This window comes from Brachionichthys hirsutus, chromosome 18 (assembly GCF_040956055.1).
Source record: "Brachionichthys hirsutus isolate HB-005 chromosome 18, CSIRO-AGI_Bhir_v1, whole genome shotgun sequence".
Lineage (NCBI taxonomy): Eukaryota > Metazoa > Chordata > Actinopteri > Lophiiformes > Brachionichthyidae > Brachionichthys > Brachionichthys hirsutus.
The window spans coordinates 4806891-4820643 of NC_090914.1; the positions used below are offsets into that span (position 1 = coordinate 4806891).

At 40.9% G+C, this 13753-nt stretch overlaps 2 protein-coding genes across 4 annotated transcripts; one reads left to right on the plus strand and one right to left on the minus strand.

Annotated features, from left to right (window-relative positions):
• Nucleotides 1–281: 281 nt before the first annotated feature.
• LOC137907854 (KATNB1-like protein 1) lies at nt 282–3551 on the minus strand. Of its 2 annotated transcripts, XM_068752209.1 has the most exons (10): nt 3429–3551; nt 2788–2875; nt 2646–2683; nt 1890–2166; nt 1684–1799; nt 1538–1588; nt 1373–1462; nt 1151–1255; nt 784–877; nt 282–688 (listed from the first exon to the last, which is right to left on the minus strand). In XM_068752209.1, the coding sequence occupies exons 1-10, from the start codon at nt 3527–3529 to the stop codon at nt 656–658; spliced, it is 993 nt and encodes a 330-aa protein (XP_068608310.1). In that variant the 5' UTR covers nt 3530–3551; the 3' UTR covers nt 282–655. The 2 variants fall into 2 exon arrangements, with proteins under 2 accessions (XP_068608310.1, XP_068608311.1); XM_068752210.1 differs by lacking the exon at nt 2646–2683 and having other exon boundaries at nt 2792–2875.
• acp7 (acid phosphatase 7, tartrate resistant (putative)) lies at nt 3073–13446 on the plus strand. 2 transcript variants are annotated; one of them, XM_068752206.1, is made up of 15 exons: nt 3073–3218; nt 4072–4187; nt 4453–4653; nt 4738–4920; nt 5788–5813; nt 6403–6500; nt 10092–10154; nt 10806–10920; nt 11129–11242; nt 11817–11883; nt 12218–12285; nt 12380–12451; nt 12807–12944; nt 13023–13121; nt 13214–13446. In XM_068752206.1, the coding sequence occupies exons 2-15, from the start codon at nt 4079–4081 to the stop codon at nt 13382–13384; spliced, it is 1524 nt and encodes a 507-aa protein (XP_068608307.1). In that variant the 5' UTR covers nt 3073–3218; nt 4072–4078; the 3' UTR covers nt 13385–13446. The 2 variants fall into 2 exon arrangements, with proteins under 2 accessions (XP_068608307.1, XP_068608308.1); XM_068752207.1 differs by having other exon boundaries at nt 13023–13446.
• Nucleotides 13447–13753: the final 307 nt, after the last annotated feature.

Sequence of the window (13753 nt, forward strand, 5' to 3'; positions counted from 1 at the left end):
ACGTCCCGGTGACACAAACCCTTCACTTATCTGTGCCAGTGCAGATAAAGCTGCATGTAAATGGAAGATGTGCCCAATGCAAACAGAGATATCTGAAATCACTTGGAGACAGGATGAGGCTGAAGTCCAAATGCGGTTGACAAAGACGTTCTCCTGATTGGCAGCTTCCATTTGCTATTTCACCCGAATTGCACTTGTGTTCTGTTGTCACATGCAACAGTAGCACAAATGTGTGTTTGTAAATTGTTGAAGTTGTACCAAATAATCATTTCAATACCAAGTTTTCACATTGAAAAGAAGATTTTTTATTAATCACCAACTGAACAATTTAAAAGCGCAGACAGTACATCAGTCTGAATTCTTACATTCAGTGTTATATTTAAAAAAAGACTCCATGCCCCTATGGAAAAAAAAAAAAAAGAAACTTCGCAATGATGGGAATCTTTTCATGAGTCACGGTTACAACATTGACCTTGTTCAAAGAAAAAGTGATTAGATTCATATTGTACATTCTCCATATGTCTATTCACTATCATGTACAACATATACGTGATATAAAAGGCACCTATATCGAAGCTGCAGTCTCATCATTCTACTGGATTCTCTTTTGAAGCGGCTGACAGAGAACAACTTGTTATCTGGTTCTTCATTGCCATCAATAAAGTTGAGACAGGAAAGAATCAATGACCTGAAGGAAAAACAAGTCATTTTTGCTATCAAATTAAATTTCAGTAATGAATAAACATGTTAAAAATTTAATTTTATATGCAATGCACAACAGACCTGCGCCATGTCTCCTGCAGGTCCTGGAACATATTTCAGTGATGACTGCTGATGCCATAGATCCAATAACTGCTGATTAAAGACCTGGTAATTTCTGTAATAAAGTTACATAAACACTTTACTGCAACAGTTGTGTGTGTTCTGATCAAAACTCTGTAAAACTGTGGCAAACTCTCACTTAGTTAATGGTGCTGCATGGGTTGAATGTGTAACTGAAAGATTTAAAGGTTTGATGAACGACTTTTGCTTTTAATTAATCTTGTGTGATTTCCTTTTATCTGTCCAATAATAAAGAACTGCATTGATTTAAATAACTTTTTATCTCTTCATGATGTCTTCCAGCTCATCAAAAAGATCCAACACTTACTTGTCTGGATAAGGTTCAGCTGATCCACTGCAGCCGCTGGATCTTAGTTCGTCACACCAGTTCTTCAAGACTGCATTGATCCACTTTAAACCGACAATAAGATACCTGCAGGAATCATACATTCTGTTAGTCCTCACACGGCAGTTATACTGATTACACCGTCTGCAGATGGATTTCATGCGTGCGAAATCAAAGGCAGTCAAATGGAGCAACAAGACTCACTCTTCATACGGACTGGTGAGCACCTTCTGAACTAAAGGAAGGAGGTCAACGCAAGAGCCGATGGTGATCCTGGAGGAATTATCATCAATGCTGCAGAGAAAGATTTACTAGATCAACACTCAGTTCCACACGCAGTCAGCGTTAATGAAAAATCAGCTCGCTCACCTTTTGCTTATCAGCGGGAGGAAATCAACAAACACACCAATGTCTTGTATTCTGCAAAAAAAAAAAGCAACTATAATTTAAATTCAAGCAAACATAATGCATTTCACATTTTGAAAATCAACAACACAGAAAATTAAATACGGTACCTCAGAAAGTAAGTCAACAGTTCCCCAATATTCCTCTGCCACAGTGTTAACGACACTTTGAGTCTTAAATGCCTTCCATAAAGCACGTCTCTTATCGAGCTATGATCCCTTGTGAGCTGGAAAAAATGGTTGGGTTTATAACCATTGTGCACACAGTGATAAAAAAACACATCAGAAACAGGCTGATCTGTGACCGCATGGCTGACCTCAGAGAGAATGTGGTAGTCAGCTTGTTCAGAACCAGTTCTGCCAGTCATGTGGCTATTATTAACATTTAGAGCAAACGCCCAACGATCCAGGTCAGTTTTCTCCTGTGGCATGTCCTGCAAGCACTTCATCTCATTTTCCGAGTTTGCAGCATCACAGGTCCTCCCTGTTCCAGCTGGCTTCCTGCGGGCCACCATCGGATAATGGGTCTTCCTTTTACACGACACCACCCTCTTCACTCTGCCTGGGTTGTTGCCAGGGCGACTGACTGGAAAGCTGGACAGGGCAAAAAAGTTTCATCAAAAGGTTTCACTTTTTGCAGATCCTAGTTTTGAGCGGACAATGAATTTTGATATGTCCTGTTTGGACATCTCTTCGGCTGCATGGTGGCAAGTGAGCCTACCGCTGAAAAAAAATATGGTTGCACTACGGGAACAGCTTCGTTTCTAGTATGATTAAATGATTATATTACTATCACTACCTTGACACTACAACTTACACAACTGATACTACTTGCAAGCTTTAACTTCCAGCTTTTCTGGCGAAGCTCTTCATCTCTTAGTTTATCATATTCTTTGCAGTTCAGATTAAATTTCAGACAGGTTTTCAGGGTTTTTACTGGACTAGACTAACACATATTTCGGCATTTTTTAAGACAAATAATCTAATGTACAATCTAATACAGTTTGAAATTCAACTGAGCTACAGCAGGAAATGCACTTTTCCAGTTCAACTGCAAAACAGGTATGACTTACCTCTTTTTGTTGATATCTTCATTATTCTCACAATCCACCTTTATATATGTAGAAATACATTTGTAAAAAAATAAAATAAAAAAATAAGTCAATAATAAGCCGCATACTTATGCTGTCTTTTATAGGGCGTCAGTCATCTGACCTGCTTGTTGTTCCTCCCATCAGGATATGCCACTCTGCAATCGGCTGTTTTTCTGTTCTCCCAATCTTCACTGTTGAAGTCCATTGATCTCGAGGTAAGAAAAAAAAACATAATCTCGAAATGTTTTTGACCTAATTAAATATTGACACAACTTATTTGAATATTCGGGTCAATGTACCAATCTAGCAAGATATTAAAATAATAGTTGCATCTTAACGCGTACAGCATTCAACACTATTTTGTTATAATTGTCGTATGTAAACATACATTAATGTTAAGTAGCTCAACAAATCGAGTTAAATCCACCTTTTTAGCCGATGTCGCCTCCGGACTCAGCGCGTTATTAAACTCAGTTACCCACAACTCCCTTTTGAGTGTGCGTAATTACGCACTGCGTAATATGGACAAGAACTGCTACCGAGATTGTTGACGTGAGTGATTTTATTCACTCGGATAAAACTAGCTCGTTTGTTGTTTTTATCTTGTTGTTATTTGTAGCATTATTTCGTTGTATAATTTTAAGACGTAATTGTGGGCCTGGGACCAAACTATTTGGATTTCTGCAGCGCGTATATACGGTGTTCCAACGCGGACATGACATTCAAAATAATACTGTGCACCGTTACTGTACCGTCACTCACCTCGGCTTTCCCTTCCTGGGGAGTAACAATAGAATTAAACTTCTCCTCCGGTTCGATTCGGTATGTTCTGTTTCCGTGGCTGACATGAAAACGTGAGACATTCGCCTCGAACTGACAACATCGCCATGCGTAAAGCCCCTTGTTCATTATTCGGGTCATGCGCCCTCTAGCGACTGTAGATGTAAATGCAGCGAAATTCAAACCCAAACGTCCCATTAAAGTAGTGGCGTTTTAATTCTTTGAATTTCTTTATCCTGATTACTAATCAGTGATTAGTGATATGCCCCCCCCCCCTGCCCACCTAAGGTGTCTTGAGCTCACTTTGACTGCATCAACTTCCCTGAATGCACAATGAAAAACAGCATCAGCTGCTTTTTACTGATGCATCATTGATTTCCGTTTTGCGCTTGCTGAGTCAGCTGTCTCTGCAGAAACTGAGCCTGTTTTGCTTTTTGCAAGTGGTCATGTAGGATATTTTAAAGCTGAGTTATTGTTTTACAAGAGAGGCATTGATCCATTTAGCTTTGTGGTGTATCAAGAGATGTCTGACAAGAGAGCTTCAAACATCACATCATCATATGACAATATTGTTTTATTTGTTGTCTTTTGCAACTTTAACCAGGCTTCTCCTTTTGCAATGTAGTTGTAAAATGGTGTCTGTTCGTGCTGCCTGCGCTTTGTTAAGCTTCGCACCCCTTTTGGTACTTGGTATTCCTCCCATTTGGACCCAACCAGAGCAAGTACATCTCTCATATCCAGGTAAGTTTTATAATTACCCCCCCATCAGCCTCATGTGTTTTCATTTAAGGAATATAAAGCCCCTTAGGAATATGAATTATATATTTATTGCCTCCGTCAAGGAGGTTATGTTTTTGCCAGTGTTTGTTTGTCTGTCTGTTAGCAGGATTATGGAAAAACTGCTGGGTGGATCTTTTTCCAACTTAGATCCCATTAAATTTCCATCAGTAACAGTATCCAGTTATTCTGTCAGACCAGTCTACATCACAGTTCCTCATCTTTACAGGAGTGATTGGTTCTATGGTGGTGACTTGGACCACTTTCAACAAGACAGAGAGCAAGGTGGAGTATGGCTTTCAGGGGGGTCACCTCTTCCAGATCAGCACCAGCGGTAGCGCCACCCTGTTTGTGGACTCAGGACCGGAAAAGAGGGAGATGTACATCCACAGAGTCACTCTCACAGGCCTCAAACCTGCAGCTACTTATGGTGGATGGAACTTTTTGTTTCTTCACTTTGGCATTATCTGAGCATTTCCCCATATGGACATGCTTCTCTTCTGTGCAACCCCAGTCTACCACTGTGGGAGTGAGGAGGGCTGGAGCGATGTGTTCTCATTCACTGCTCTGAATGACAGCACTGGTTTCAGCCCCAGGTTTGCTCTATATGGAGACCTGGGCAACGAGAACCCCCAGTCTCTGGCACGGCTGCAAAAGGAGACACAACTTGGCATGTATGATGCCATCCTGCACATAGGTAAGCTCCATACTGAGAGAAACACAACAGCCATTTGCACCCTATAAGCAGTGAAAAACAGGAGATTTAATCTGCTGCTTTCTAAGGCATTAGTCATAAAGGCAAGGAATAATATGGGATGACTCCGTTTTGCTTCATCATCTAAAAATCTCTTGTTCTTCAGCGTTTGTCTCCCGTATCAGTTTTCTTCTACTTTTATTGGCTTGTTAAATGAAACACCAGGTTAAACATTGTTTTATGGAACATTAAAGAGAATATAATTCTGTGATTGTGTCAAAAGACAATACTGATTTATTTTTTTCTATATTTTGGTCAGGTCACTTTCAAAATATATTTTTTTACATTTTGCTAAATAGCTTAGCATTAGCACTGGAAACCGGTGCAAACATCTACTGAAAGGTAAGAAATAAAAAGTTACTCATTACCATCTCTGAAGCTCGTTACATTTATTTATTTATTGATTATTACATGGTAAGTGTCAGCATATAGCTCCCTGTAAAAAATGTAATTGTAATTTATTCATCATGGTTTTTGTACATGTTAAAAATATAAGATGTCATCTTTTAATTAATGAGTGCTAAATGTGCTGGTAGGTGGTCTTTATTCACCAAGCCTCCACTCATATTTATTATACAGAAGTGAGTTAATCTAATCTGACCCTCTGCTGTAAAATGGCGATTTAGTTCTATTCCTTCAAGTATGTTATCTCTTTACTAAAACCTTGAATGTTATCATAAAGCATTAAACGAGAATTAAATAAAAGAAAACTCCACTTGTACTGGAAACCTTGCACCAGAGATACACATACTGTTATTCTTCTACACTGAGAAAGTAAAAATCTTAACTCAGACCGTTTTTCTTTTACAGGGGACTTTGCCTATGATCTGCATGAGGTAAGTTACTTTTGTGTTTTTCTTAATATCACTTTTGTCTAGTTAGGTCGGTAAGTGACAGGAGATTCCTGAAACGGGTGAGTGTAAAATCTCCAAAGAATACTCAGGAAAAAAGGTCACAAAAATATTTTAAAAAATCACAAATGTCACTAAATACCAAACGGACATAGCAGCAACTTTGCCTTAGATGCTAATATCGCCTTACTGGAAATTAATTAATAAAAAAGAAAATACAGAGCTTAATGTAATCAGCAGACTCCTTGAGAAAATCATAACCATTATCCGTGCAAGCTGTGCCTTTAGCAAACATATGTGTGTCTTATGTCTGCACTGAAGAAGGGAACATTGTCTGAAAGGTCATTATTATGGCTGTGGCGGCCATTAAAAGGTTTTCTTTTTAAAAGCTGTGCATAAAAAAGACCAAAATGCCTTTTGTCTGAGTGAGGCTGGTTTGGTACGATAATGATATATTCCTCAAGTGATCTGGAAAATGGATTTACATACTTCCTCAAAATAATGTGGCTGAAAATTAGTAAATGATGAATGAATCTTTAAGGAGAAAATCTTTTATGCCACATGTCTATTCCAGGACAATGCCAGGATTGGAGATGAGTTCATGAGGCAGATTCAGACTATCGCTGCCTACGTTCCCTACATGACCTGTCCGGGCAACCATGAATACACATAGTAGGTGGAAGTAAATTTCTTCCTAATCTCTTCGGCATTCCTCTTTTGTCAGTCAGATCCTCATTTTTTGAAAGATAGTTTGTTTTATTTTTGTGACAAGGAGCAGCTTCATGAGTCAACATGGAATAAGTCTCACTGTTTTTGCGTTTTGCTTACATGTGATGCCACATTCTCCCTCGGGGCTAGCGTATAATGATTGGGTTTGGGACAAATGCAGCAGTAAATTCTGTTTTCCATATTGTGGAGCGAGATTTGCCAGACGTTCCTGACAAATTGGGAGGGGGGGGGGGGGGATCAGCTGCAGTTATTCCTCATGAAAGAACACACTTTGGTCTGCTGAAAACTCTTCACAGCACAGTTTGAACACATGGGACCTATTTCAGTCTCTAAACACTGGATCGGCATCAACAACCACCAACATCTAAACAAGACAGAACTCCCCAAAAATCAAAACATTATCTGACTGGGACTCATCAGCTTTCACTTTCTGGTTTTCAGTTTCCCAGACATGGCCTGGGGTTTTGGGAATGAAACCTGCATTTTGGCTTTAATGAATGTATTGTTCATTTTAAGATTGGTATATTTTCTGGACTGAAATTACTTTTTGAGGTAAATTGTAAATGTGAGGATCTGATGCTTTTCGGATTTATATGATGGCAACTAGAATATTTTTCAGTTTTAGACTGGTGGTGAATGTATCCACTATTTTACCATCTTTTGAAAGGTGCCTGCTGCTATAGCAAGACGGTCCTCTTCTGTCTTTTCCATATGTAACAAAATCTCCAAATCGGTTTTAATGCACTGGTCTTTTTTGGGGGGGAGGGGGGGGGGTCTGCATCCTGACATAAGAACCTAATATCAAGCCCCTTTTTGCTGCATTGCATAACCAGAAATCCAGTTACTCTGTCCCTCTTCTAAAAGTGTGTGTATCCTTTCACTGTGCAATCCAGATATTCCCAGCAGGGGGTCGCTGTCTTTCCAACCTCAAAACCTAACCGGTGAAAGGCAGCTGAAACTGAGTCGACCTCAAACGTTTTCAGTCTGCGTTCCAGCAGTCGTACATCAATTACAGAAGCCAAGCCTCCAGTCAAGAGTCAAGACTGCCTTTGTTCGCCAAATACAATATGGGTCCTCGGGCCCTCAGAGGGATTGTGGAGTAACCATCGCTGCTTTAGACTACGTCCTGTGCGCCAGTTTGCGGCTATGACTGGGGCTTTTTTCTTCTCTTCCTGGATTCCGCTCATCAGCGGATGAATGTGGAAGACGAGGGGGGTGTCTTGTGAAAACTTAGATCATTCACATTAAATTTAACAGACAAGACAATCTTAGCCCCATCTTATTTTCACAAACGCACATAACAAGGAAACGCATGCTTTTTTTTTATTTGTGTTGTTGAGCATATCTCACACATACGATTACCATAGAGGATAATTAAATAAATATAATGCCTTCTGTGTGAGGCTCTTTATATATGCTGCTACCGTTCTGAGCCACAAGATGGGAGTGTTCATCTTCTGACTTCCTGGTTCAGCACCATGACTGACAAATGATTTACAATATGGAAGAGATTTCAGTCGAACTTTGTTTTAGCCCCTATTGCTTCTATGGCTGAATCAATAGGTTATGTAAATAATATTATCCTCTGGATTTGAATGCCGTCACTCTTGTTTCCAGTATTATGTCAAAATAAGATGTGGTAAAGTTTTCAAGATAAAACTTCAAGAAAATGGTCAGTATGCTTAATGGTCATAGATAGTTCAACCGATAGATTCGACGTGATCTTTGTTATTGAGTTACCAATCTTTCTCGGGAAAATACTACTCCATCTCATCTTGGGTGGCGCTAAATAGACATGGCACAATTGTTACGATACCTATCAACAATAATTTGAGCTAACCACAATTATCTTGCCTAATCTTTAGATTGGATTATATTTGTCTGAAATTTAATTACTAAATGTCCTTCGATTGCGATGCCGTTTCTCCCAGTTTGATGACTGACCAGCAATAATTAATGACATTATCTGGCTGAGCTTAATCTGCTACGAGCAGAGGATGAAGTTGGCCTTTATCTCATTAAAATAGCCATTTCATCTGGAGGCACTGAACCTCTTGGTGCGTTGGATTGACGTGAACATCTTGGATCATTTAGAGGCAACGCCAAACAAGGCAGATTGCTGTGGGCACATTTTGGTTTTAAGTCAAATGAAAGAGGAGAGCCCAGTAACTGGAACGAGCAAAGAGGTAGCAGTCAAAACAGCTAATATCACGAATCTAAAAAACCTAATATGGGTGGAACACGTTGTGGAAAAGGTGGAGAGCAGTGACTTAAAAAGTTCAGCCAATGGGAAACTCCTCCCAATAATCTTCCTGTGACTCAGCCTCATTAGGACGTACTCGTTGATAGTAAATATCTGTTATTAAAATGTTTGACTTTTACTCGTGACCTTTGACCTCACACTTCTCTTGTCCCACCCCATATTAACCACTGAAGGTGGAGATCCAAACTGTCCCACCCTGTCACCCCCCAAGTCCAGAATGTTGCCCTTTTTCTCTCACTTATGTAAGACAGGAAAGCAATCATTCCTATCACCTGCCCTTTTTAATGGCCTGCTGAGAAGATTGGTTCCTGCTTCCACGCAGAAATTAAAAGCTGTGAAAAGAGGCTGGCGTCAGCGTGCTGGCATCGCAGACAGCTTTCCATGAAAGTGTTTTTTGGTTTTTTTCCCCCTTTGTGCGGTGCAGCCATTCTAATATTTGGAGAGCACGAGTCGAACGTGGATGATGGTGCACCGTTACACGTTGTCAATCACTTCTTGGATGCTTATGCGTCTTCAACTTTCAACAAGTCTAGAAAATAGTGGTGGGGATTGTGGCTGCAGCGATAGATCACTTCAGTGTTCCTGTTCCAGAACTTTGAAAGGGCCCTTTTAACGTGACGCCTCAGAAGGCCCGTGATCTAAAAAAAATCTATCATTAAAGGCGATGTTATGGTTTTAAGAGGGGGTATATTTAGAGGCCTGTTTTCTTGATTGATGCCAGACACTCAGCCGCAGTGGCTCCTACTTGCTCAGCTCTGCTCCACCCAGCCACCCCTCGCATTGCCTCAAATTGTTTTATTATCTGCTTCCAGAAACTGACCATGATCTTAAAGCTGCAAAATATCCCATCAGAAATTTCGAGGGCGATAGAATAGGTAACACGGAGACTGTGTTCATGCTTTTCTCCGGCCTTTCATTTGGAGGAGCGGACTCTGATGGCCTGGCTCTGACAGTAACATTTACAGCCTCTCAGATCGTTTAACACTAGCTCCCTTTTGAATGTGTAGGTCATCTTTTTCCAATGATGTGCCGCCCGGAATTTGAAAAGTGTCCTAAAACAAAGGAAACGCATCAAAAATGGGATTATTTTTGAGAATTCCTGGTTAATAGCACAGCTGGGAATGGGATGTGCTTTAGCTCATCTGTTGGTATTGGTGTAAGCCCCACAATATAAGAGAGGACAGATGTCTGTGGTGTTAATTGTTGTTTCTCAGATGTTTAAAGAATCTAGGTTCATCTAAAATATATTTTCTTGTCTTGTTTGTTCACAGTAACTTCTCCAACTACAAGAATCGCTTCAGCATGCCCGGTCAGACCGAGAGCCTGTGGTACAGGTGAGGGAGGAAAATCAAGAAGTAGAAGACAACTTCAAATCAAAAGTGGACGCTAGCTGTGCAGACAGAGCAAGGAAAGTGAAAGGACCTCATGTGACCTATTAGGGGATGTTTTAATACATCCTACTGTATCTCAGCAAGCAGGAGGAATCAGCAGAAGAGTATAGGGCAACCCTCTGATTAGTTTGCCTCTTATCTCTGGGATGTGGGGTCAACACAAAGGAACTATGCATTAGATAGGCTGGCTCATGGCAGAGCTCAATCTCTCAGCAGTAAGATAATACCTTTCTGGACCACAGGCCAGCTGCCCAGTCCTCATTGTCAGATGGGAAGCCTGTTGAAAGAGTGCACTGAGCTCAGGTGTGCGGTTTGCATCAAGGGAAGGTGGAGGGGAGAACAGGAAAGGCAATCTGCAGTCCTAGCTACTGGAAACAGTTCCTAACATACAGTACAGGACACGTGTGTTTCCATGAGTCTTGCAGGACGAACATGTATGCACTGCGGTTGCACTAAGGCATTCATCCACTAATGCTTGCTGCCTGATGTATTTTTAACACATTATAGAATGTGTTTGAACATGTTTGCATTCTGACTTTAACTTGATTCTCTGCTGGGTCAAAGTTGTGTGTCATTTTAACACTGTGTCTGCAGCTGGAACCTGGGCCCGGCACACATCATCTCCCTCTCCACAGAGGTGTATTTCTACCTTGAGTTCGGCCTGGATCTCCTCTTCAGGCAGTACGATTGGCTGAAGAAGGACCTGGAGGTCAGTGAACACACCACACACTGTACACGTGCTGATGAGAACAAAGTGTTCTCCTTTTGTTTCTGTGTTCTCTTTTTTCCACTTAAGCACAATTATCTATTGACATAACTCTATTTCAGGGAAAACATAATGGCTCTGGCATTTAAATGAATATCTGAAAGGAAATTCAATAATCAGATTCTTGCATGTGTGGCTTCTCCTAATCCAGGTGGCTAACCGGCCAGAGAACCGAGCAGTGCGTCCATGGATCATCACTATGGGACACAGACCCATGTACTGCTCCGATGACGACCAGGACGACTGCACCAAGTTTGACTCATTTGTGTGTAAAAGACACATTTCCATCCATCCATTTATGTATATTTTCTCATGTGAATAGCCAGAGCGATGAAGCAGCAAAGCAGGTAACTGTAATGTCCTTGCTAAATTCTTGATGGCAGAAGTTTTTAATAGCAAATCCTAAGCACCTTTTCTTTATGATATTTGGCAAGAGAAAACACGCCTTAACTTTAAATTATTTAGTAAACCAGCTGCAGCTCGTCCTTTTCTGCACTAAAAGCAACATATCTGTATTGATAAAGGTTTTATTTCGTCTCGTGGATGTATTTTTTGGGATTCATTTTCTGCCACAATGCTTGAGAGTAATTTTCCCTTGGAGCAGACGTGTTGCAAGCCAGGCAGTTCACGTCACAGCCCACAAACACACTATCCTATTTTGTCCTAATTGTTATTTGGAAACAAACACTTTCCACTTAGACATCTCTCGGTACGTGAAAGTGTTTTAAAGAACTGGCACGTGCATAATGGGATTCCGCCAGGCTGAATTTTGAGCCGTGGTTAGTATTTTGGCCGCCTGTGCCAGTTCACGCTGACATTATTCCTCTGTTTTATCTCAGGTCCGGCTGGGACGGAAGGACACCAAACCACCAGCTCCTGGTCTAGAGGATCTGTTTTACCGCTATGGTGTGTTGTCACTCTGTGGACTGCTAATTGATGTTTAATATTACAAATTCACACACGCCGGCTAAACAAAAAACTAAACAGTAACAAAGAGCAGAGCAATCCGGACATCCTTTGTTAATAAAGCCAGCCTCTGATCTGGCTGACATCCTAGCAGCACATTTGTAAACGTCTTCTCTGTATTACATTTTTTTTGTTGCATTTAATTATTCAGCTTTTGGTTGAACATTGAAGACAGGTTTAGATAAATGTTAGAGCCTCAGCATGTGTTGTTTATAACGTTTATAACGGAGTTGTTTTGCCAGTCACGAATATGTAGATGGCTGGTCTTTCACAGGAGTGGATGTGGAGTTGTGGGCACATGAACACACTTATGAGAGGCTTTGGCCTGTCTATGGTGACAAGGTCAGCAAACTGAATTTGTAATTCACCACATTCTTACATTTGTGGTCCTCATTATATTGTCGGTAACGGAAACATTTCATGCTTTTCCCTTCAGGTTTACAATGGGAGCAAAGAGCAGCCTTATGTGAACCCTAAAGCTCCAGTGCACATTATCACAGGCTCTGCTGTAAGTATTTTCTTGACACTGCATACGTCTTAATGTTTTCCCCAGATAGATTGTGGCATCGACAGCAGCATCAGCAAAAACAATGTCAGATATTGTCCAGCTTCCTTTCTGTGCAGCATTTCGTCTACCACATGAGTTCACTACCAGCTGCTCCTCCAGTTAAGAGTGTTGTTATGCGGTGGTGAGCAGCACAGGGCATGAATTAGTCATTGCCATATCAAAATGTGGTCAGACTCACACCGAGACACAGCCGCAGTTGTAAATGTCACACAAAGGGCTTTGTGGATGGAGCTGCACGAAGGCATGCAGCTCATTCCTAATCGATTGGGTGTGATGGCTGATGATCTCTGTGCAGGGCTGCAGAGAGAAGACTGACACGTTCAACCCGAACCCCAAAGACTGGAGTGCCTTCCGCAGCAAAGACTACGGATACACCCGTATGCAAGTGGTCAACAGCACTCACCTTTACCTGGAGCAGGTCTCTGATGACCAGGTGAGGTCACTTTGAGAAAACATGCAGAAAACAGGTTTGTGGTGATGAGAAAGATCTTTTTTGTGTACTGTATTCCAGCATGGCAAGGTTATCGACAGCACATGGGTGGTGAAGGACAAACATGGCTTCTCTGCCTGGTTCCGAAGGCCGTCGTCTGTGTCTGTCATCCAGGTCGAGGTAAAGACGCCTCTTTGATGAGATGAGAGGTGAAATGTCTTCAACCAAACTTAAGCAAAGTCCTGTTGATTTTTTTTTTGCTCTTCTTTAAGACCATCCTCAAAAAAAAACAAATCTGCTCAGGAAATGAACTCTTGTTTCTGCATCACGTCAATCATACACCGATGATGCACTCATTTTCACTGTCTGACAATAAAGAAGACCAATTTATGATTGTATTGTGTGAATCAATAATGCAGCTGCTTTGCTGTGAGGTGTTCTAACATGTAATATTTTGCACACAGTGTTTTTGCACAGAAATTTAAATAAATTGGACTTTTGTTGATGGATATCTGGATTCTTTCCTCTGAAACTATGATACAGTTCATTTTAGTTCGCCATCAGTTTTACAACATTAACTTTCCATTGACTGGTGCCGGTAGGTGGAGGTCTCTTCCTCTCTGCCTGAATAGTCTTCTGACATTCGACATAGACAGCGGGTGTTTGACAGAAACCAGGCCTGAATCCTCTCAGAGGATATTCTTCTGTTCAAAAATCTGAAAATGTACTTAAACGTATCAGATTTCTGCTCAATCCTTCTACCTAGATGACAGATTCCTCTCCTGCTAACATATTATATTAGAATATTAATA